The sequence below is a fragment of the Nannobrachium achirus genome (genome assembly GCF_963921795.1).
Source record: "Nannobrachium achirus genome assembly, chromosome: 20".
Lineage (NCBI taxonomy): Eukaryota > Metazoa > Chordata > Actinopteri > Myctophiformes > Myctophidae > Nannobrachium > Nannobrachium achirus.
Window position 1 is genome coordinate 24,303,436 of NC_137827.1, and position 23,976 is coordinate 24,327,411.

At 40.8% G+C, this 23,976-nt stretch overlaps 2 protein-coding genes across 3 annotated transcripts; one reads left to right on the top strand and one right to left on the bottom strand.

The window, feature by feature from the left end:
* The first annotated feature begins 237 nt into the window (after positions 1-237).
* Positions 238-20,576, top strand: adam17a (ADAM metallopeptidase domain 17a). Of its 2 annotated transcripts, XR_013963137.1 has the most exons (20): positions 238-435; positions 2,654-2,786; positions 3,812-3,945; positions 4,074-4,162; positions 4,613-4,793; positions 6,695-6,825; positions 7,241-7,327; positions 8,997-9,116; positions 10,799-10,943; positions 11,556-11,647; positions 12,355-12,507; positions 12,855-13,054; positions 13,286-13,389; positions 13,652-13,783; positions 14,148-14,281; positions 14,460-14,538; positions 15,352-15,440; positions 16,394-16,459; positions 18,223-19,911; positions 19,963-20,576. XR_013963137.1 is itself a non-coding variant. In XM_080750650.1 (19 exons), the coding sequence occupies exons 1-19, from the start codon at positions 339-341 to the stop codon at positions 18,643-18,645; spliced, it is 2,589 nt and encodes an 862-aa protein (XP_080606776.1). In that variant the 5' UTR covers positions 238-338; the 3' UTR covers positions 18,646-20,576. The 2 variants fall into 2 exon arrangements, 1 of the variants encoding a protein (XP_080606776.1); XM_080750650.1 differs by having other exon boundaries at positions 18,223-20,576.
* Positions 20,577-20,700: 124 nt separating this feature from the next.
* On the bottom strand, positions 20,701-23,365 carry iah1 (isoamyl acetate hydrolyzing esterase 1 (putative)). The gene is made up of 6 exons (XM_080750201.1): positions 23,240-23,365; positions 22,952-23,004; positions 22,537-22,688; positions 22,134-22,295; positions 21,695-21,816; positions 20,701-21,514 (listed from the first exon to the last, which is right to left on the bottom strand). The coding sequence occupies exons 1-6, from the start codon at positions 23,300-23,302 to the stop codon at positions 21,320-21,322; spliced, it is 747 nt and encodes a 248-aa protein (XP_080606327.1). The 5' UTR covers positions 23,303-23,365; the 3' UTR covers positions 20,701-21,319.
* Between the last annotated feature and the right edge of the window lie 611 nt (positions 23,366-23,976).

Here is a 23,976-nt window from a genome sequence, read left to right on the forward strand (position 1 = left end):
AGAACACGTGAGAAATGTCTGTGTCATGTAAATAAATAAATAAAGGGTAGTGCATAAATAAATGCCATGTACAGTAGGCCTAGATGCTAAAGTATAAATATAAATCATGAATGTGACATAATTTCCGAGAAGCGTCTTGTTTTCCCAGAAAGGATAGGCCTAGGCTTATATACATTTTTTCCACATTAAGAACAATCCGGATGTTTTCTCGTCAGCGTACTTCCGGGGTAGTGGGTAGTGGTAGCAGCAGCTAAGCTAACTTATTAACAGCTGTCAGTGTGACTGTGTTGACAATGACAGCCCTGGTGTAGCCATAACCATTCCGTTTTAATCTCACAATGAGGCATTTATGGTTTATTGCATTCCTGGCTCCTTGTTGGGTCCAATGTGCTGTTAATTCCAGAATTACGGAGCAGGAGAATGCGGAAGAAGCCCGTAAGTACCCAGGATTCAGGAAGACGCTAATGTTAGTTAATGTATCGTGATTTTGCAGAGCATGCAGCTTAACTTTGGGTGAATCGTTAATTCAATCAATAGTTTGATAGAGTTAACATATTAGCAGTGAAAGGTGCTTCTAATAGGTTTTTGTTAACGACAGAGGTGTATACCATAATGCACATGAATAATATGATGCTATAATATTGTGCTTCATTTGGTTCCATTTGAATCAGTTGCATTTGAATCAGTCGCTGGCTGCTGAATCTGTCTTGAGAGATTACAGTAGTTATAATAACCAAACGTTTTTAGTTTTCTATTTAATTTAAAATGTTTATTTTCAATTCAGTTAAGTTTTAAGTTAGATTCACGAATGTGTTTAAACTTCTGCCTTTGTTGTTTAAATGTTCATATTAGTTTTAGTTCTTATTGTATAGTTTAGGGTACGACTTAAAAAGTTAAACACAACATTTAGACATCCCTCTGTCTTGATCACAGTGAGTCTCAAACTCTCAATGAATATAATATGAATCAATACCCCCATTTTTGCTGTTGACCAAATTGACAAGACTAAAGCTAAAGCAATTTTCTACATATTTCTATTTGAGCTAAGTACAGACTATTAGTCTTAGTTTTTAGTTTAGTTTTCTGACTATGTCATATTTTGCATAGTATTGTTGTATATTTGTCTGTCATTTAATGTCTCAATGAAATGAGTACAAAGGACCTAACCTCGTCACCAGACTTTCACAAAGGACCCCAATGTAGGCCTAAACAAGCCACAGTGCTTTCTTAGATTTAAATAGTCCTTGTATCTGAACTGTAGTTTCTTGTGCCTTTCCTATAATGTGTGAACTGCTAATAAAGTAATCAATCACTCAATCAATCACTCAATCCACTTTACATCAAATGACATGACTGAACAGCAACACTCAGGTCAGGTGTAATAATCAGTTAACTACCAGTAAGACTAATCGGGAGATACGCGACCGTCAGGTCGCATAGACAAACTTTAGAAGGCAATCATAGCCAATCATGAGGGAATATGGGAAATGGGACAGATCCATGTTGATGACATGACTTTAGAGATACTGTGTACCAGTGATGTTACTAGGTTTTCAATGTAATGGGTCCTGGGCTGGGACCCACAGGTGGTCATTCAAATGGGTCCCAGAAAAGTTCAAAACATTGACGTTTCTATCGCCTGTTTAAGACTTTCTACGTGGATTTTATTTGTGTTAACGTAGGATAAAGTAGGATGCTTTCACCCATGAACAATGGTGGTGTCTGTGGATTTCTTTTTTCTTTCTTTTACCGCGACGCGGTAAATTATTTTAACATGGACTCCAATGGAGGCGCATCCCTGGGACCCCAGGACCATGACACGAATGAGTCCCTGGGTGACTTGAATGAGTTTTTGATGCGGGATGCGCACGTAATGACATCACTGCCGCTTTGCATGATTTTAGGGCAAAATCTGTAGGAGCAGTGTCCAAAAATGTGTTTAGCACAAATCAGCCTCATGGTGGCGCTAGAAGAGTGCCATGTGAGAAATGAGGGGTGGAGGTTGTGAGTTGCCATCCAAGGAGTGTGTGTGCAAAGTTTGGCATGGATGTGGGCAACAGTGGCGGAGATAAGAGTAGGGAAAAAGTGTGATGTGACGGACAGACAGACAGACAGCCGGTGGAGCTTTTTCATAGTAACTTGCGACCTGAAAGTCACAATAACAACCTTGCAGTTAACAGCATGGGGAAAGCTGTTGTAGCCTGAGGGAGGACTAAGCCAGCGTGTGTTTAAATTCTACTGTTTTAAATTCACAGAGGCAGCCACTGTGGACTCTTATAGATGAATGGATATATTAGATTGAATGGATGGGTAGATAGATAGATAGATAGATGGATAGCTTTATTAATGTCATTCAACAATACATCAAATGCATAATTGAATTACATTTCTTTATTAATTATGCTGTTATAGTTATTGTTGTCATTATATGTGTTACTATTCTATTGATGTTGCTGTTGCTTGTATCTCTCTCTCTCCCTGGCCTAGACTAGAGCCTGTTTCTGCCTGAGGTTACTTCCTGTTAAACCGTCACAAAACGCAAAAAATGCTAGCTCAACAACGAGTCGTTGTTATTGTTGTTGTGATTCAGCACTAATGCAAAACTGAAGAATGTAATCATACTGCATGATCCTCTTCCTTCTCTGTTCTCCAGAGGCTCTTAATTCCATACTGTCAGATTTTGAGGTCCTGCCCATAACTGAACTTCAGCTACACTCTGTAAGGAAGAGAGATGTCAGCACCCAGTCCTACCTGGAACGGCTGGTCAGCTTCAGAGCGCTGCAGAGGTACAGTAACAACACAAAGAGTTTTGAATAGGCTACTTCTGGCAGGAGAGCACCGTTTGGCAAGGCTGTGATGAGATCCACTGTACCGTCGGCATACTTGAAAACCATCACTGCTTTTACGTCTTTGTCTATATTATAGATTGCTAATTAGATTCATGCAAACATAGAATAAGTAGATCACGTCATAACCCTACCCTAACCCTAATCAAATAAATAATTAACATTTCATTCTGGAAAAAGGTATTATGTTTGAAAACTAAGTCAAACAAAACGTTTTTTTTTAAGGGACTTTTAAAATACTTATAACAGCACTTGAACCTGTTTCATGAATGGTACATATACGGGTACTACTTATACATACAGTATATGGTTGCGGCTTCAGTTCCTTCTTTCTTTTTCTCAGTTCACTTTTAGTGGTAACAGTCTTGTGAAATGATTTTGGTTTGTCAGAGAGCATCTCAAGTTCTCCTTCTTGCCCAGAACTGTGCCGTTGTAGCAAATGAAGCCTAGTACTAAATGGGTAACACACCTTTATATGCTGCCAAGGACATTCTTGTGTTCATTTGTACTGCCTCAGATTTGTTGGCGTTTGCAATCTCGCAAACCTGTGCGTGAATAGACGTCAGACAAGATTAATTGATTTTATTTCTTTATTTTTTCAAATTACTCCTCAATCGACCAAAACGCTACTCAAGATCGACAAGTTGAGACATTGTGCACCAGTGACTGTACTGAAATGAATTCCCTGATAGTATCTGTTGATGATCTATGATCATAGTAGCACAGATTGAGCTAGTTATCCGCCATAGTACTTCAATGTAATTCACTAAAATATCTTTTTCCTAGAGCAGAGGTGAAAGTAATTTGTGACGTTTTGTTTTGGGTGATTTTGCTGAATTTGTTGCTCTCTTTCACGAATCCAAGCCAGGACTTTTCTAAAGACATCATGATATATTTATTTATATTTGATTTAACCTTGTATTGTAACATTAATATATTTTCAACTTTTCTTCTTTTTCTGTCAGAAATTTCAAACTTTATTTGACCACTAATACAGACCTGTTCACTGAGAACTTTAAGGCTGTTTTTGTTGACAAAGATGGGAGAGAGGAGAACTATGATGTTCCGCTACAGAACTACTTCATTGGACATGTTGTTGGTAAGTAGCAGCACACTAGTTCACTAGTAGTCTAGCACAGATTAGTCCATTTTACTCATGATATTGTTTCAAACCCGGTATCATATTTTGAATAAGCACTAATACTACGTTATGTCTTTGGTGTGTAGGAGAGGAAAATTCACGTGTGCAGGCACACATAGATGGGGAGGAGTTCTCTGCCCACATACAAACTGATGAAGCGGAGTACAATGTTGAGGTAAGAATACGATGATGCTCTAGTTGTAGAAGAGAGGCACAGACATACATACATCTCATGACAACACGTTTTGTAAGCTTGTAGATCAGCTATTTACGCTATTTTTACATTTGACTTTTTCTCAGTCAGTAATTTCTTTGTATATACTGTATAAGTCATTTGTTATATCTGCCCTGTAGCAATTTCTGATTATGAAACCTAAAAAAAAAGAAAAAAAGTGTGTATTCATATGTTCATGGCATATTAAAGGCCAAAAACACAATTAAATCGCTAATCGCAATTATTTGTGTGACAATTAATCGTCAACTTAAATTTGTAATCCTCTACAGTTGTCCTAAAGCTCTGCCTTCCCAATACACAACAAAATCTTAAATGTTAATTTATCCATGGCTCATCTATCATACCTCTCTCTCTCTCTCTCGACCCGTATCCCTGTCTGTCTCTGTCCAGCCCTTGTGGAGGTTCACAGAGTCCAGCCCTGATGGCCGGCTGCTGGTGTATCGCTCCGAGGACATCAAGAACCTGAGCCGCATGGCCTCTCCCAGTGTGTGTGGCTACGTCCACGCAGAGGCCCAGGACCTGCTTCCAGAGGCTGCCAGGAGGAACTGGGATGGACACACAGGGGAGAATGGTAAGTGTTTGTGGTTCTTTCTCTCTCTCTCTCTCTCTCTCTCTCTCTCTCTCTCTCTCTTGCGCTCCATCTCATCCATGTGGTAGAAAGGAGTTGTATGTATGTAGGGATGGGACGATATGAAAATGTTATATCACGATTGTTGTGACAAAAGAAATCGCGATTTTTACGATATTATCACGATATTATCACGATAATCAAAATCCATTATCCTGGGGCGGAACATTTGCCAAAAAATAGCAGATCTACAAGCTTGTTGCGACGCGTTGTGAGCTTGTAGATGGGCTATTTTTTGGCAAAGCCATTTGATGGAGAGTGAAAAAAAGTTTTTTTTATCACGATAATATCGCTTATCGTCCCATCCCTAGTTGTATGTGGTGTGTGCATGTTTTGTTTGTTTATGCTGTAGAAAGGCGTGGGAGTAAGATGTGGTAGGCATCTAGCAGTGTGTGTGTGTGTGTAAGGACTTATATCAGGCCTGAGAGGAAAAGAGTGGGAAGATAATGAACATTGGACGGAGGAGAAAAGGGATGGAGGAGGCAGTTGGTAGGTTGTGATGGGTGGGCGGATGATTTTGTAACAATTGCTTTAATAAAAGCCTTACCGGCGTTCTTCACACACACACACACACACACACACACACACACACACACACACACACACACACACACACGGCTGACAAGAGCGTATTATGTAAGGGGAGGAGGGGGACGAACATATCATCTGATGCTTTTATTTTGTGGTGTAAATGTAAAGCTTACAACTACAAGAGTGAAAATGAGCTGGGGGGGGGGGGGGTATCTGAAATACAGTACTTCTCACAAGGTCCAATTTGAAAGCACATACTGGAAAAGAACGAAGGTGAAGGTTCTTATGGGGGAGGCATTGGAATTCATGGAAGAACTGCTGGTATCCAATGAGAATACAAGAGTGCTCACCCACTGCTTGTGAGCAAGCCGGAGCAACACACACACATGCGCAGATTGCACACGCAGTACAACCAGTCACCCACGCTGCATTATAATACTCTGAAGGGGCTTCCTTTCCTATGGCTTGGGATGCATTTAATTGTCACTGCAGGACACTGTATGCACTCTGCATGTCCTATACAAGTAGAAAAACAGACACCTAGGGCTAGGCGAATGTGGTGACATATTATTATTTTAAAATTATCGCTGGGGAGAAGGAGACCATTGAATTATGTGTATGTAAATGTGTATCTAGTGGTGACTCAGGTTGACCACAGCTTAGAGCTACTTAATGCTATAAGAGCTCTCATACACAGGAGAGTCTTCTATTTCAGTTTGTATAAATTGACTCTATATACAGTAAGTATATGTCACTTTTGATTTGTTTTTGTGTAGCTTGTAGTGCAGCATACTATACTGTGAAGAACAAAGCCATAGTCTATTCAGTTCACTGGCAAACAAAAAGAAGCCATGTTGCTAAATATGAAAATTAGGGCAATTAACAATGGGATACTAGAGCACGGCCTCATTGTTTTATGCCCTTACGCACATCTTTATGCAGGCCTACCCTTGGCTTGAATAATGGCATATACTGTATTATGTTTATCTCCATCTACTAGGGACGTGACTCATTATGAGTGTCTTTGCAATTAGATTAATTGGAGGCATAACATTATTCAAAAAATAATCAATTTGTTTCTTTTAGGTATTATTATTATTATTATTTAAATTAACTGACACCAAGTTTTGAATTCGTGTTCATGCCCTGATGTTTAATGCTATAATGATTAAAAAAGGATAAGCTTTATTTAAAGATCTGCTTGACAGATCTACTTGACAGCTTCGCGTTGCGTTTTGAACTTGCGGATCTGCTATTTTAGATTTTTTGTACTCATCCTCCGTCTTCTCTCTTGGCTCTTACCTCCCCTGCAGAGACACGGCACAGAGAGAAGAGAGACACCCACGATCACAAAAAGAACACCTGTCCCCTCCTGCTGGTGGCAGACTACCGATTCTATCAACACATGGGTCGCGGAGAAGAGAGTGTCACTCTCAACTATTTGGTGAGGCTCTCCATTCTATTCATTATTAATTAAATAAAATAATTTGTGCAACAACACAATTGTACAGCATGGGCTCACCATTTCATATATTTCTTCTTCACAAACGCAAAATGTATCTTGATGTCCTTGACAAATTACATGAAATTACATGCATACATACCATGCATATCGGCAATCATGTACCGTATGTACAAACATACCATGCATATCAGTACTTTTTGTGCGTTAACACATTAGATAATTATAATGATAATGGATTGCCTTTTTATAGAGCTTTTCTAAGTGCTCAAAGCACTTTACAATGGTCCATTCATTACTATCTATTGCATTATATCACTATTTACGGTGCAGTGTCTCTACTGTATGTACTGTCTGCTCTAATTTGGTGTCTTTCACGTTGTCTTCCTCTCTTCAGATCGAGTTGATTGATCGAGTGGATGACATATACAGGAATACCAACTGGAATGATGAATTCAAAGGCTATGGAGTCCAGATCAATCAAGTATGTGTGTGTGTGTGAGTGTGAGTGTGAGTGTGAGTGAGAGGATAGTGCAATGTAAAAACAAAGGGAGGGCTTCTTTGCACAGAAACGGCTACAGGTTAATGTCTGTTTATCTGTGTCCACTGGTCAGAAAGGGATCATAGTTACAACGCATTGTGGAATTGTGAAATGCATTTCAGGTCTCCCTCTGGGCTTGAGGAAAACCTCAGGTTATATAGTTTGAAATGCATTTAAACCTTATTTTCGTCCATGCCTTACCTAAACTCTTTTGCCCTTTTTTACTATTTTGAAAACATTTCTTTTATATTTCAAATAGCTGATCTACAAGCTCACAATGTGTCGATGTAGTCCGGCTATTTGAAGTATTTTACAATGTTTTTAAAAATGGTAAAAACAAAAAGGCAAAGAAGTTTAGGGATAAGGCGTAAGTCATGGACAAAAATATATCTGTAGATGTTCAGGCCTTAAAACCACAGATATTTTGCTGATCACGAGTTGTGGCTATTTGAAGTGTTAGCCTCTGTTGTAAAACTGCAGAGTTGTGCCCCATTTGTGTGTAATTAAATTTTTTGGCGTGACTATTCTCATGGCAGACACCTGAAGAGTATTTTTGCCAAGTTTGGTGCGGATCGGTGCAACGGTGCGCCGGTGTGCCTCGCAAGTCTGCATGTTATGTTTGTAACGTCCACCGTCGACCCACCCCCTAGGCAATTTTAATATACAAGGATGTAGACACAGATACTTTCAAAACGATTTTTTTGCCCTCTTTGTTTTTGCTTTTCACTATTCTACTGTGTGTGTACAAGAAGGACTTGTGGAGCATTGGTGTTTCAGAATCACACATCACTACTGTTAACTCCCAAACATGCTAGCTTCTTTGTATGTGGCGTCATTCACAGAAGTGAAACTGAGCATAATGCTGTCCCTTGAGAAGCAGTTTTTTCTTTTATGTTTGCCTCGTGGGGTCATTTAACTTGTTCCATGGGCTTTGGGAATGAATGGAGACACTGTGTGCCCATACGATGAACGCAGAGCTTTCTCACCAAGAAGATATGCATCTATTTGTCCCTCTGAATCCTTTTCCAGTCATCCTAACCCTCAAGGTGCATTGAGGGCAATTGCCCTCAATGTAGCGTGACAGAAATGCGCACCATAAACAAGGTGCTGAATGGAAGAGACCCACATAGTCCTGAAAGCATCTGAGCTACAGTAATGTTACACACCTTATGCTAGGTTCTTTTCCCCAAGAGATCAGTGTGCATGTGGGGGGGGGGGAATATGTCTAAACCGTTACTCTTCAGGAAATAAATCCTGTGTTCCAATGGATTCAATGTAGTTATTTACATTTACACTTTTCATTGACTTAATGTTTATGAAACCTAAAGACACTTTCACGTTTACTTAAATGTAAAAAAAAGAAGCAAAAAACGAAGGCATCTTTGCTATTTTTTAAGCTTACAGCGTGTCGCATCGTGACACATTATGATCATGTAGATCTGCTGTTTCTGCTCCATTTCTGTGACACTGTACATGACGAAGTAGGTCATCAATTTACGAAAAAACTAAACGTTGAAATATGGAGATTCAAGGTTTCAGCTTGACAGAATCTATTTTACTGCATTCTCGTATTTCTGAGATTCCAGGATCTGTAATGTTTGTCTGTTCTCAGATCATCATCAACAAGGAGCCTACCAAGCCTCCCCTTGGTGCTAAAACAAGCTGGATAAACTATAACATGAAGGACGGCCCAGGAGGAAGGGAGGTCTGGGATGTCAAGAAGCTTCTGGAGGTAAGAGAAACAGACAGGGTTAGATAGAGACACGGTTGGGAAATTACCTCAAGCCACCAGTCAACAAAGGTTTCATTAGTGGCTGGTGCAGTAGATTAGAGTTTATCATGATTGATTATGTATGACGTTATAGAGTAGATCATGTATTCATTGATTATATTAATATCTAGGTCTGTACAGTATGATGATACTAATACTTGATAGTTAGGAGTCGAGAGGTCTTCAGAAGGCCTCAGTAACTATTGTTTTGATAAAGCTATCTTGTTATGGTACAGCTTGTTCCAGAGGCCTTGGAAGTCACAGTATAACTCTAGTGTTTGACCATTCTTCTTGGCAGAACTACTTTACCACTGCCCAAAGTGTTAAACTGTACTTCTGTCCATGATATCATGTTATATAAACTTGACCATACCACCACCTAATATAATTGTCTTGTCTCCTCATTCTCTCATGATTAATGATTGATCTGAATTCCACCACACTGGTATACTGTATTCGTTATACATTATTTAAATGAAAAAGCACAGGAATTTATCTGGTAAAATAATACTACTACTTACTGTAGAATCTCTGGAATTCATCATCCTTCACATTTTAAAGGAACTACAGCATGAATTTAAATTTTTGAGCGGTGGTCACACCGTCTCCTATACGTGGCCGTGTGTGTGGGTATCCGTCCGTGTCTGTCTGTATGTAGCCTGCAATACCTTTTCTGACCACACATGTTAAGGGAGGGGCGCCGTTGTTCAGGCCAGACCAGGCACACTCACACACACACACACGCAGCCTCCACCTACGTGGCCGTGTGTGTGGGTATCCGTCCGTGTCTGTCTGTCTGTATGTAGCCTGCAATACCTTTTCTGACCACACATGTTAAGGGAGGGGCGCTGTTGTTCAGGCCAGGCCGCCAGGCCAGGCCAGGCACACTCACACTCACACACACACGCACGCACACACTCGCGCAGCCTCCACTGCTCAGTTCACACAAGTGTGATTTTTTCTAGTTTTTTTTGGTCTTCCCAGTGTCTCTTCAAGCCTCTCCAAAAACAATTCATTAACTCGAAGCTCTATTAGTTTCAGTGATTTTCTGAATGGGCGTGTCTGAACTGTACTCTTTTGAAATCGGACCCATTCTAGGGGCTCATTTCCATAGTACCGCCCCTCCACTTCAGTTTCCTGGCAACTGAAGAGAAGGGGGCGGTACTTTTGGGGTGGATTCTATTGAGACTATGGAGTGAGCGGGGTAAAGTGGTGCTAAAATTGGAACGATACAGAGCATGGTGCCATGGTACCATATGCTAATCTTCTCTGCATCGTTCCAAATTTAGCCCAAAGACAACAAAGGGCATTTTGGTATTGCATCTGAAACTGCTTGGAATTAGAGACAGACAGAACTTGAAATTTCAATATCCGATATCCGGTTGTTTAGGCTAAAACCTGTATAAAACCGTATTATGGACCAATATTTATATAAAATATATATATTTAAAAGCATGGTTTGGCCCCTTTAATTACATTTGCTGTATTTTACATGGATGGGAGGGGTGTTTTCACTTAAAGTATATACATTTTAACCCTATATGATAAGTGCTGTATCTATTTTTCACACCAGTTCATTATTTGGTATCATCCTGTCTCTATAGTGTTTGAATGGATAATAAGCCTCTTCGTGTGTCTTGCAGCAATTCAGCTTAGACATGGCTGACAATGCATCCACAGTGTGCCTGGCTCATCTGTTCACCTATCAGGACTTTGACGAGGGAACCCTGGGGCTGGCCTATGTGGCTCCTTCCAAACGCCAAGCGCTGGGTGGACTCTGCCCCAAACGTAAGGATGTGACAGAACAGCATCTGTTTAGGAATATGATGGCTGGAGCATGATAGAGTATACTAGCTAAAGTCATTTATGGCAAATGCTGAATGATAATTATAGTACTACTAGTATGGGCACGTTTAAAAGACTGTTATTAAAGGTATTTCACTTAAAAGCTCTCCTGGATTCATTTTCACATCTACTCAGCCTTTTGTGTGCACAGTATTTTAGTTTCCTGATTAATTATTTAGATATTTATATTATTTCGGTAAGACAACTTCACACTCTATTTTAGTCATGTTGGATTCATTGAAAACACATGTATTGTCCTTCGAATGCATGAGGGAATTGTCGTTGTTCTACTAACTAGGTTATTCACAATGTTAAAATGACCCCAGAAGTTGTTTTAAAGTGAAATAATAACCGTAAGTTATGAAAGGAAATTGAGAAATAGTGTTTACCAGGCCTAGATAAGTAATGACAATTGTATGGAAATGTGTTTATCAGAAAATGTTTTACATTATGAATTAACCAAAGATGGATAAATGTTGTTCCCAGGGATAGTCATTGCAATTAATGAATACAAATGTATGAACTATTGTAAATTGTCCATTTGTCTTTTTACAGCATACTATCCATCTCATTCTGCCAAGAAGCCCAGTTACCTGAACACTGGCTTGACCAGCACCAAAAATTATGGGAAAACCATTTTAACAAAGGTTTGAAATGATTGAGTAATTTCTGCATTATTGGATTGTAAAGGGTTGCTGTCAAACATGGGCTGCATTCAATGCCATGATGTTGTAGTTTTTCTTCATGCCTGTCGGTCAAGATACTCATTGTCAGTACTCCATGTGTAAGCTAATGTATTCATGAAATTATATTGGCCAACAGAAGCACTGACACTGACTAGACTAGTGGTTCTCACACTTTTTCATGTCAAGGACCCCCAAATCGATACTTATTAGCCCGTGGAACCCATTTGAAAAGATGTTCCAGGGACCCCCATAAGAGTGATTCCCGACATGCATTAGGCTACAGACCTTCATTTAATGGCATTTCTATCTCTGAGACCCCAATTTCTTTTGTAAAATCAATTTTAATTTAACTCGGAGTGTACAAATGTAAGGGTCCTTTTGGTTCCTAACTATCATTTAGCTGGGGACCCCCTGGAACTCCCTCAGGGACCCTAGGGCGTCCGCGGAACCCACTTGGAGAACCAATGGACTACTAGACAAACTGACAATTTGGCGAATGTCTATGTGCTATTGAGCACATTTTCTAGCTACAGTCAGTTTTCTAGCTATAAAGTTATGTTGTGGCAACAAACAGCCAATCAGATTGCTTGATCAGAGCCAACCTTTGATTGATTAAGAAATGAGAAAATATCATCATTTGTAATTCTGATGTGCGTCTGTTTTACTAGGAAGCTGACTTGGTGACCACCCATGAACTGGGCCACAACTTTGGGGCTGAGCACGATCCCGACAATATCGAGACCTGTGCCCCTAACGATGACCATGGGGGCAAGTTTGTCATGTACCCCATCGCTGTGAGCGGAGACCACATCAACAACAAGGTAGCTTCCCAGTGTATGTTGTACAGTGAATGTTAGATGTGTAGAATATACACAGTAAGAAATGCTACCGTAGTCGAATGTAAGATCCAACAGCCAGATAGATTCCCAGTGTAAGCCCTACGATGAACGCTAGATTTGTTGCCTATATACAGTAAGAAATGCTAGTTGAATGTGAGATCCAAGGCTTTAACCCTCTGCACTTGCTAGTATGCAGCTTATATCAGTCATTGAAAAGCATCTATTTATTTATCATTGGCCCTGTCAAGGATTTCAGTAGACTATCAATAATAATTTTTTCCCTTTGACCATAGCTAAACTCCTGCCCTCCTTTTTCTCTTCCCATGAAGCGCTTCTCTCCCTGCAGTAGGAGGTCTGTAGGGAAGACGCTGAGCTTCAAGGCTCCAGAGTGCTTCAAGGAAAGGAACAGTAAGGTTTGTGGGAACTCGCGGGTCGAGGAGAATGAGGAATGTGACCCGGGGCTGCGCCACCTCAACGATGACGAATGCTGCACAGCCGAGTGCAAGTTAAAACCTGGCAAAGAGTGCAGGCATGGGCCCTAGCATGCACACACACACACACACACATGCACATTACGAAATACACACCTAAGTGTTAATTCACACCCCAAAGCGTGCAGCTTCTGTGTGAGTTAAAAAAGAACACCATCGCCAATATGACGCAGTTGACACAGTCTGTTTAAACGTGTTAAAACAATACAGTACCTGAAGTGTTGTGCTGCTAGTTGAACTGACATTTTCATCTCTGTTTTCTCCTACAGTGACAGGAATAGTCCTTGCTGTAAGAGGTGCATGTTTGAGAAGGCAGGGAAGAGGTGTCAGGAGCCTATCAATGCTACTTGTAAGGGCAGTTCCAATTGCACAGGTGAGTGCCTCATTCTGCCTGGAGATGTGTATCAACTGTAGCAGCTGCTATGTCACTGTTTTGACTGAAATGCTGCCCATTAATTCAAAATGAAATAATGCTGTACCTTCTTATTCACAACGCAGACAGTAAAAAGATATCTCACATACTGTACATACAATAAGTAACCCTGTACGGAGTCTGAGATGGGTTGGTGGTTTCTCATTTGACCTTGAGGCTTCTCGTGTCTGACCTCTTGACCTTCCCTCCACACATTTCCTAGGCACCAGTGCAGAGTGTCCAGCTCCTGAAGACGCAGAAGATGGTGTTGTCTGTGTCGACAGCGGCCTGTGTCGCAGTGGAGAATGCAGCCCCTTTTGTGTTGGCCAGAACCTCAAGCCCTGCGCATGCAATGGTTAGGAATGAGTTGGAAAATAATAGTTTGTAATAGTAATGTATATATATCGTCGTTGTCGGGTAGAAACCTTGTATCTCTAAGTTTCAAATGTGTATGTTCTTTCGCAAAGCAAAGCCCTGCTTCATCATATAAGGCCGTTGCACAAAAGTAGTGAAAACAGCTGATCTACAAGCACACAACGCCTCGCACCGCGAGGCGTTGTGTGCTTGTAGATCGGCTGTTTTCACTAGTTTAAATCATTTTTAAAATGATAAATGCAAACCGAGCGGTTTTGGACATACAAGGCCAAGTAGTTTATCAGCATTGCAATTTCCCATCCTGGTGGGAAGCCTTTTCAATAAAATGTCTCTCTATTTTTCAGAGACTGAGGATTCTTGTAAAGTGTGCTGCAGAGGAAAAGATGGCTTATGTGTTCCCTTCATTCAGCCTGAAGATGGCCAGTTCCTCTACCTGCGCAAGGGCAAACCCTGCACTGTGGGCTTCTGTGACGGGGGCGTGAGTTATACGCCTTCTATCTATATAGTCTCACTTTGATTCAAACTGTTGTCACACTTTTGGCTATATTCAAGCTTTTATTTATATTTTTACAATACAGAATGACGGAAAAATGAATGTAGATTTGTTTATTGCACCGACCTTGATGAATGTTGCCTGTGTGCTGCTGTTCTAATAGGGAAAGTGCATGAAGCAGGTGCAGGATGTGATTGAGAGGCTGTGGGATTTCATTGACAAGCTGGACATAAACACATTTGGTAAGTCAACAGGTTTGTGTGAAGGAAGGATGAATCTTTTCACTTCTCAACAGAAAGGCAAAGACTGCTTGATTGTGAATTTGAAGGGCTGACATTGAATCAGCCTGATTAGAGAACAGCGTTAAGATGAAGAATGTTTTTCATGCTTTTAGAGCAGAGGTCTTCAACGTTTTCTAAGGACCCCTTAGTTGAGAAATAGATAAAGCAGGGACCTGCACAACCTGTTCATCGATTCCATAGTTTCATTGTTTGACAGCACAATTATCAGTGTATGTTGGATTCATGTCAATTTGTGTTTTCAGATATTTAACCACTTGAACCATCAATACTTAGTAAGGTTGACCTTTCACTCTGTACTTATTTTGCTTTTTCCCCAATTCACCAAAGTTCTTAGCCAAAAATAGAAGATCTACAAGCTCACAACGCCTCACACTGCGAGGCGTTGTGAGCTTGTAGATCTTCTATTTTTGGCTAAATGTCTCAGAATATGGACACTAGGGTTCAAGTGGTTAATATAAAGACAGTATATATATATATATATATATATATATATATATATATATATATATATATATATATATATATCATTCAAAGATTTGGAGGACCCCCTGTAGTAACTCTGAGGACCCTCCCGGACCCCCTGTTGAAGACCCTTGTTTTATAGCATATCAGCAGTCAGAATAAACCCCAGCATCCGTAATGTGCGGAAAGCTTTCGCATAATATAGTAGATTGACAAGCTCACAATGCACTATTTTCAGAGAAAGCTTTCCCCACAATAACAATTTCTCTTCCTCTACCTCTGTCCAATCAGGGAAGTTCCTGGCTGATAACATAGTGGGCTCAGTAGTGGTTTTCTCCCTCGTCTTCTGGATTCCCCTGAGCATCCTGGTTCACTGTGTGGTAAGACACTAGCATAAGAAGAAACAAAAGTGGAGTTTCAAAGCCCCACTAGCAGCCCCTAAAATCCATGCTGCAACTGGAAATTGGCTAAAAAGTGGTGCTAGAGGGAAATGCTGTGCAGTTGTCACATTCAGTTGGGTTCATCCTGGAATCTGTCTATAAGATTATGAGATATATTGTGTGAAAAGTTCATATTTTGGCCTGAGCTTAGCACTAGAGTATAATGGTACGGGTTCTCTCAAATAGTTATCTGCCAGAGAGTATGAATGCATTCAGCAGCTTTAATGGCAATCTGCCATTACCATTGCCATTACAACAAGTAAAACGTTTTGCCTACGGGTAGTGCGTCACAAAAAATCTGTAGTGTAGCTGTTACAACATGTAAAGTGGTTTGTTTTATTGGGAATTCAATAACAAACTTGGCAGGTTTTGGAGAAAGCAAAAGGAGACTTTATAGGAGTTTATTGTTGTAAAAACATATGCATGCACTTTTGTTCTTATTACTTAAGTATTTTCATTTGGATAAATGTGGCGTTGACCATCTCCATTCCATTCTCCATACAAGGACATGCACACAAGCAGTTAGCAGGTACTTTATGTCTGTCGTCAATAATTGCAACGATGTCCAAACTGTAAACATTGTGGCACATCTAGTGTCCAATCCGCCGTCTGCTTCAAATGACTAATAAGATTGTCAACCAATCTGACAAGGTCAATATTAATGGAAGAATATGGAGAACACCTCCAACCACTGCAGATAGTTATACTGTATTAAAAAGCTTTAATACACTTACATACAGCATACATGAGCTCTCCACTGTCTGCTTTGTGGCATGCAATGCACTGCTCTCCTGGTGGAATATATGTTACGGAAATGTGTTGGGGCATGATGAATTTATTTAGTCGAGTCGGTGACAAGTTCTAGTAATGCTGTGTATTATTTTCCTCTGTAGGACAAACGCCTAGACCTTGAGTATGAGGAGAATACCAAGACCTTCTATCCTAACATCTATCCAAGCGTAAGTGTTTTATCGATCCAATTCTGTTTTCAAACGCCTATGATGAATGATCATACTTGCATATAAGGCCTGCAGCCTCACTAACCAGACTAATACGACTGCTCCAAATCTCCTTTTTAACATACTGACATTATGATGGGAAGGAGCATGAGATTTGTTGTCCGTGTTGAGGGGCTAGGAGCCAGTTCCCAAATCTACTATGATATATCTGTGCAGAGGTCTGCCTTAAATTCTGTCAATTGTTTAACCACTTAAGCTCTCAGTCAAAACTGGGGATGCCAGGTTGAAAGTGGTTAAGATCACCAAAATACTTAGTTAGCTAGAGAGATTAGTTAAGGTAGAAACACTGAGACAATAACGGAACTATTTTAAACATTAGATCAAATTCCTAGTATTTATTTAATGCTACTGTAAATGTCTTTCTATTTCACAAGTTACATTGGTGTGAAGTATTATTTCCTATGGATCATTATGAATAATAATTAATTACTTAGCTGTGGCCTACAGTATGCTAAAGAAACTTGTTGAGAAAAACAATTCTGTGGATTATATATATTCAGTAGGATGGGGTCAAGGACAGGAATAGATTTTGGAATTGGAGAGGAGACATCTTGAAGCAGCTCAAGCTAGAGCAGTGGTTCTCAAAGTGGGGCCCAGGGACCCCCAGGGTTCCTTGAGGGGGTCTAAATGGACACTTACAGGTCTGCAACTCTGAGTGTAAAAATGGATTCCATTAATGCACTCCCAGAGTTGGGGTACTTGAGAGAACCACTGAGCTAGTGTATAGCCCACCCATCACCAAGGGCCTTACTCTGCTGGGTTTGAGCTCGTGATGACCTGTCCATGACTCTCTGCCTTGGCCCCCCTCCCTGTTCTCATTGGAACTGCAGCAGATGGTGGAAGTTTGTAGTAGAGCTCCCGCCATAGGTGAGTGTGTATATGCTTGTGTGTTGGTTGGTGTGATGTTGCGTTGCGTTGCCATTGAATCCACTGACTGTGCATGGTCGTCGGGGGCCCTTAGGTTGAATTTATACTTTGTTGCACGGACGCGCCGCAGCTTGATGAAAGGACGACGTCATGCCGTTGACGTTTTTCAGTTGGAAATCATTTTCTTTGAGCGGCATGGTCGTTCAATGAGGTATGAATTAGCCATCACATTTTGGGTGCACTTGCACTCCCTTCCTCCTGAACGTGATCACCGATCTAGTTTGTTGCGTTTTTTACCTCACAGAAGAACCACTGAACCTACAGCACACATCACTTATGCATAAATGTATGGATGTGCTCCCCCCTTTCTGAAGTTAAGTCTGATCGGAGATTACCTCGAGGGATGAACGGTGTGTTTTGAGAGTACCGGTACTCTGCGAGGAGGACTGAGGACATCCTTGCACCTTGTTGTCTGTCTGTGTGAGGCCAAATCGGAAGGAGTGCCTAGACATGTTTGAGGATGATGATGTTTAGGTTTGTCGTTATGATGATGGCTGTCTGCACAGTGTTGTGTAAAGTCTTTGTGGATTCATGAGGCGAAGCCAGCTGAAGGTACTCAACTGGTTCACTGTGAGCTGATTACGATTTCCCTTGATAAATGGCATGGAAATGACTATGAATATAAAACTGGTTTTATAAGTTGGAAGGGAGTTTGTGGCATGTGAATGTGACAGAATGGAATAAAAATGGACGGGCCAGAGCCTCAGACATGGACACTGGACAGCCAGTTGTAGATGCTGCTGTACTTTCTAACTTGTCTTTCTCTCGTTCTTCAGAGTCAAGAAATGCTCAGCATCCCAGAGTCGGCACCCGGGCGCATCGTCAAGCAGCCTCTCTCCTTCTCCGCCGCCCGGACCGTGCCCTCCTCCCTGCCTCTACAACACCAGCAGCAGGTGCAAGCTGCAGGGCCCTCTCCCGCGGACAACAACAGCAGCAGTACCCAGGACCCAGGCCCGAGCTCCGGCCTCACCCCGGCCAGCGGAGGGGTCATGGGGATCATGGACACCATCCAGGAGGACACCAGCATCGACTCTCACCTGGGCGTGGAGGGCACGGTGGAGGAAGACTTCACAACCGGAGGAGCCTGCTCGTCGGATACGAGGTCCTCCTACGAGGATCTGACCGAGCTGAGCCCACAGGGCAGGGGCCGCCGCCTCAAGAGGCAGGAATGCATTGACAGTAAAGAGACAGAGTGCTGAGGAGAAGGTATTTAAGGTCTTGTGTTGAAAACACACACACATACAGACACACTTTGTGTTTGATGTTTGAGGGAACATGTAGATACAAAAGACATCATAATGCATTTTCTGTTGACACCCAGACAATGATAGATAAAGGAATAAATGTTACATATGTTTAGTTTGGGAATTTAACTGGCTTGAGGATGACATCGAGGTAACATAAGATGTAGATATTAAATGATCAACCGGAAGATATGAATAAAACCAAATACACAGTGCAGATGGTGCTTCAGTAGTCTTGTAATGCCAGTGACTGCATTTAGAAGTAGCTACTTGAGTGGCTTTGTGCATTTTGTGTTTCCTTTTGCAGGAGAAACGTTGCCTTTTACTTACATAAAAATTGGTGTTGAGTTTGATGGGTGCATCCCGCCACTCCGACATGTCTCCTTTCCGACACTAACCCCATCTCTAAACTTAACCCCTATGGGAGTGTCGCCACTCCGACAATAAGAAGTCAATTTCGGAGTGGCGACATGTCGGAATGGAGAGAGACTCCCAAGTTTGATCATCAAGTGGCTGATTGCCTTCAATGACAGATGCGCCACAAATTTGTCTGAAAAGAATAGCCACATTCTTTGTCTTGTTAACCCAGTGGTTAATTGTGGTGTGACATCAACATGCTTTTCGATGCATGACAATACCAAACAAGATGTTTTAATTTGGTAAAGTAATCCTTAATCATTAAGTCATTGTTGCACTAAGAAGTATTGTTCATTTCACTGGAGGAGGATCTTTTGAGGTGTTTTGCTTTATTACTGTTTAATATGTCATCATCAGTACCTTGTTTTTGGACCCTTTGTACTTTTTCATGGGAAGCTTGAATACTGTATAACTATAAAGAATGAATAGCCTCTTCAGTATTACAATTCTGTAACTGTGATTGACCAATGGATAACACTATTTAGAAAAGGGACTGTAATATTGCTGTTACTGTAATTTGCATTACTGTAATGTTCTTTCTTTAAGCCGGATTCATCCACAGGACAACCCTGTAAAACCATTATAGTGCCTTTTCTGGTTTTGTGCCTAAATGTTCCACATCTCATCTTTAGAGTGGAAGTTAAGGTAAAAAAAAAAAAGATTACCATTAACAGAGCATACAGTTGTTGTTTTTATGTCTTTTATTTTTCTTGTAATTCAAATGTAATTTCTCCAACACTGCCACTTTTGTTTTTTCCTGTCCTTGTGCCAATTTGAGCAACTGACCTCAGTGCTTATTAGCCAGTGTGACTGTAGCCTCGCGTAGCCAGGCTTACTCATCTCCGAAAAGTAAAGGTGTGACTGTGAGCTTGTTGTAATGAGGCTGTGTGAGTGTGTGTTTGTGTGTCACTGTCTGCACATTTGTCCACTAGAGGGCAGTGAAAACATCAAAACGGCCCTAGTATGCACCTCTCTAGATTGCTTTATTTTAGTGTTTCTCAAACTTTCAAATTTCAAGGTCTCCCCTTAACTCTGACAGTGTACAAATGGAACCAAATGAACCAGTGAGGGTTCATTTGGTTCCATTTGTACACTGTCAAAGTTACAGACTTGTATGGGTCAATTTAGACCCCCCCCCCCCCCCCAAAGGAACCCACAGAGTCCCTGGAATCCACTTTGAGAACCACTGCTTTATTTGATGTTCTATCACTGTTGCTTGTGTGCGTTAGGTTCATTTTAATTGTATAAATGTGTCCCTTTTATCTCACAAAGTGTGCCATGCTGGCTCTACTGCATGGATGTCAACTGTTGGATACAGGTCTAAAGATGTCCTGTGTCATATACTGTATAGGGGATGTTGGATGGATAACATGTATGTTTGTGTTTCTATACTGATAAAAAATACACACCATGGATATCTTATTGCTTGCATTAACTGAAAAATAAAATCTTTATTTTACACTTTCAAACTTTTTACATGTTTATTTACTTGGTCCGTTTCAGCCATCCAGTCAGTTTGTTTGACCAGATACTAGTTCTGCAGTGTGTGTTTTTTTTTTTGTTTTTTTTTCACAGCTGGCAAAGAATGTGGATTATTCATTCTTCTGGCATTTCATAAGAGAACCTTTTTCCGAATGAAAGCCTAATTTATAGGCTTTATATAGCATAACTTAACAAAAAGGTATTTTTGTTGAGCTTGACAGTTCTGAGATGAAGTATAAATACAGTTACTCAGTGTCAGTTAGGTCTTGTTTAATGTGTGATGGATAATTATGGCAGGGATAATTATGGCAGTATTTCACAATGTGAACATGAAAAATATATCAACCTGTAATTTCTGAATACATATTAGTAAGTATTCAATTAAGTGTCTTTAGATGGCCTTGCTTTCTCTCTGAGGAGTTGTCTGGCCTTTACTGAAAAAACAAAGGTTCTGAACACAACTAAAGATGTGCAATATTATCACCTGAAAATAAATTACTTCATAGCTGGGAATTCGCTTATCCTGTCCTCTACAAGGCCTGCACTAACACTGCCCTCTTACCTCTGAAAGTAGGAGGGAATTGGTGCCCAGTATGAATTTTAGAGCACCCTAAGAGAAGTGCACCATTTGATCCCAGTTTTTGCAAACCTTTATTAAAACTCGAGATCGACTCAAGTAAGAGTCTATTCGGTTATTTGATTCATCTTACACTTGGATATGAATAAAACTTTAGGCAAATTTCCACGGCAACAGTTCACTGAGAAGACTGCTCTCTGGATTACTGGCATCCACGTCTCCCCAGTAGGGCAGGATGAAGGGCAGGTTGACCACTCGCCTCTCCAACAGACTCCATAGGTGATGGGCCACAAACTCATTGCCCTTATCTGAGAGATGTAGACCATCGGACAGATAGGCTGTGTAGTCCTGCAGAGAGTCGTTAAGGATACAGAAATATTTTAATTAAGGCTTATTAAAAAAAGTAAACGTTTATCATGAATGTACTGTAGCGTCCCTCAGGAACTGAAATATGAGCAGAATGCAGTGATGTAAATTATTGATTGCATAATTGCAAAAGTCATTGTTCAAATCTTGGCCTTCCCCCACCTGGTCATCTTTCTGCATGAGCGTCCAGAGGTCCAGGACATCTGCTCCACACTGACCAGCTGTGCGGACACACGCTTGGGCATACTGCCCTGCTACTGAGTTCAGACGGTTCAGAGCACATCCTGGGGAAAGAAGTCATTAGTTATCATGAACTGAAGCAAAGCTTGACCACCTATAGACGCATTTCTGGTCCACGTTACACGGATAAGAACTAGATGCGCGCGCAGGTCGGTACCAACATTAGCCAATGAAACCAGCGCTCCCCAAAACAACAGGTTTGGGGATTGGTGGGAATTGATTACATGATACAGTCAGCTGTGCATTTAGTCTCAATGTTTGTAAACAAGAAACGGGTCTATATGCCCCTGTTCCAGAAAGTGGAGTCTGAAGAGTTGAATGAATCGTAATGATAGAGCCACACCGAGGTCGGTGCACCGACCTTTCAGTGTGCACTCCTTCTCCCACGCCGGCTCATGAAGAGGAGGCGGAGTGATGAAGATAACTTTGTCTGCAGTCACACCTGCTGAGTCCAGGTGTCTGACGATTTCCTTGAGGTTTGCAGAGTACTCCTCCAGAGGCACATGCTGTTGCGGGTTCTTGTCTGCAAGACAATATAGAAGGAAAGAAGAGAGAGGACAGGGTACGTGTTGTAATATTTCTGCATGACATGATGAATTTGAACAGAAATTATGTATGGAAAAACTGAAATATGTTTAATTGTCAGCAGCATAAATAAGCTGGGCTTGAATGTATAACTGTCATAAGACAGTCTTTTTCTTTCATTCAGTGCACAGATTGAACTTTACCTAGACACAACGTAGCATTAGTCAAATGAAATATACCTTCAAGAGCACAGTCGTTGGCTCCAAAGAACACGGTAACAGCCGCTATATTTTGCTCTGCTGAGTTTTGGCTTGGGATGATGCGAGGCAGTAGAATCTTGGCCCATCTCGAGTTGTAGCCTGACAGACCTCGATTCACAACGTCACACTTTCTAAAAAGGACAAAATATATGGATCTGTTTTCTAGGCTATATAAGACTTTTGGTAGCTGCATTCCCTAATTAATTCAGTTTCAGGACAAAATCACAAAAAGCATGATTTTCTCGTGTTTGGCTAGTTAGGCTACACACTGTATAATGTATGCATGCCAAAGTACATACTGGACTGTACAACAAGCATTTATATTTACAACACATTAGTTGAGCTGAGGCACTATAGAAGCCACTGAGAGTAGACAAGTAAGAGATGTACTCACCTAACTAATTTATTGGCTATTTCTGAACCCCATCCATTAGGCTGGAATGAAAACTAGAGAAGAGAATTGACACCTTTGTCATGTTAATCAAAAACAGTCATGTTACTACTTGATGGTAAATAAAACATTCAAAAAAGAAATCGCCACATTAATATGCAGCTATTAATAAGCAGTTATTTGCACACAAAAATAATGAATGTCAAAGAGCTGTAGAGATTGCTAACAAATCTAGCTCCTAAAGGAGCGAAAACAAATCCAACATCAGAGCGAAGTAAAGGTTGCACTAACCTGAGTGATAGAGTCGCCAAATAAAATCACTTGAGGCCAAATGACTGTTTTTAATTTGGACATGATAAACCTGTTCTTTGTGTGAGGAGATGTGTGAGCCTGCTCTTCCGGTCATCTATAGTCAAGGTGTCGCATTCAAATGGGAACGACTAGAAAATAATGTAGGCTAAATCACTCCGCTCGTTCCAAATAGGTTATTTATTTGTGTATTCCATTGTAGACAGATACAACTCTCAAAACAAAACAAAGGTGTCACATTCATGATTCAAAGTATCCCTGGATTGGAAGCCAAACAATTTGACTTGTATTATGGACTTGGACTCATTATAACTGTAAGAATAAGAGAGTTATGGCATTGAAATGTGCAGTTTCCCAATTTGCAATTTCTACCAGAGGCGTCAATTGGGTATGGCAAGCTATGGCAGCTGCCATAGCTTGCCATACCCAACTACTCACCTTGGCTACAGGGGGAGATAAAATGTACTTTTCATCGTGCCTGTTGCTATTAAAGGTATGGCAACATGCCTGGTGTCTTGCACGCGCGCCCTCACCAGTCATGTTGCCATACCTTAGCGTTTTCTGAACTGACGCCACTGATTTCTACTATCTCCTAAAGTGTCGTTGACACGATGACGTTTGCCTCCAAACGTTACGTCACTAAATATATCTATGACGATGATAATATTATAGAGACAAAAACATCAGAATCTTTTTTATTTTTTGCATGCCTCCTTTCC

What these genes read in the sequence shown, in the direction of transcription:
- adam17a (XM_080750650.1), top strand. Translation starts at nt 339, where the DNA reads ATGAGGCATTTATGGTTTATTGCATTCCTGGCTCCTTGTTGGGTCCAA. An exon ending in ATGTCAAGAAGCTTCTGGAG is followed by an intron (nt 9,117 to 10,798) that starts GTAAGAGAAACA and finishes TGTGTCTTGCAG; the next exon opens with CAATTCAGCTTAGACATGGC. An exon ending in CAAGCCCTGCGCATGCAATG is followed by an intron (nt 13,784 to 14,147) that starts GTTAGGAATGAG and finishes TCTATTTTTCAG; the next exon opens with AGACTGAGGATTCTTGTAAA.
- iah1 (XM_080750201.1), bottom strand. Translation starts at nt 23,302, where the DNA reads ATGTCCAAATTAAAAACAGTCATTTGGCCTCAAGTGATTTTATTTGGC. An exon ending in TTGGCGACTCTATCACTCAG is followed by an intron (nt 23,005 to 23,239) that starts GTTAGTGCAACC and finishes TCTCTTCTCTAG; the next exon opens with TTTTCATTCCAGCCTAATGG. An exon ending in TCATGCAGAAAGATGACCAG is followed by an intron (nt 21,515 to 21,694) that starts GTGGGGGAAGGC and finishes GACTCTCTGCAG; the next exon opens with GACTACACAGCCTATCTGTC.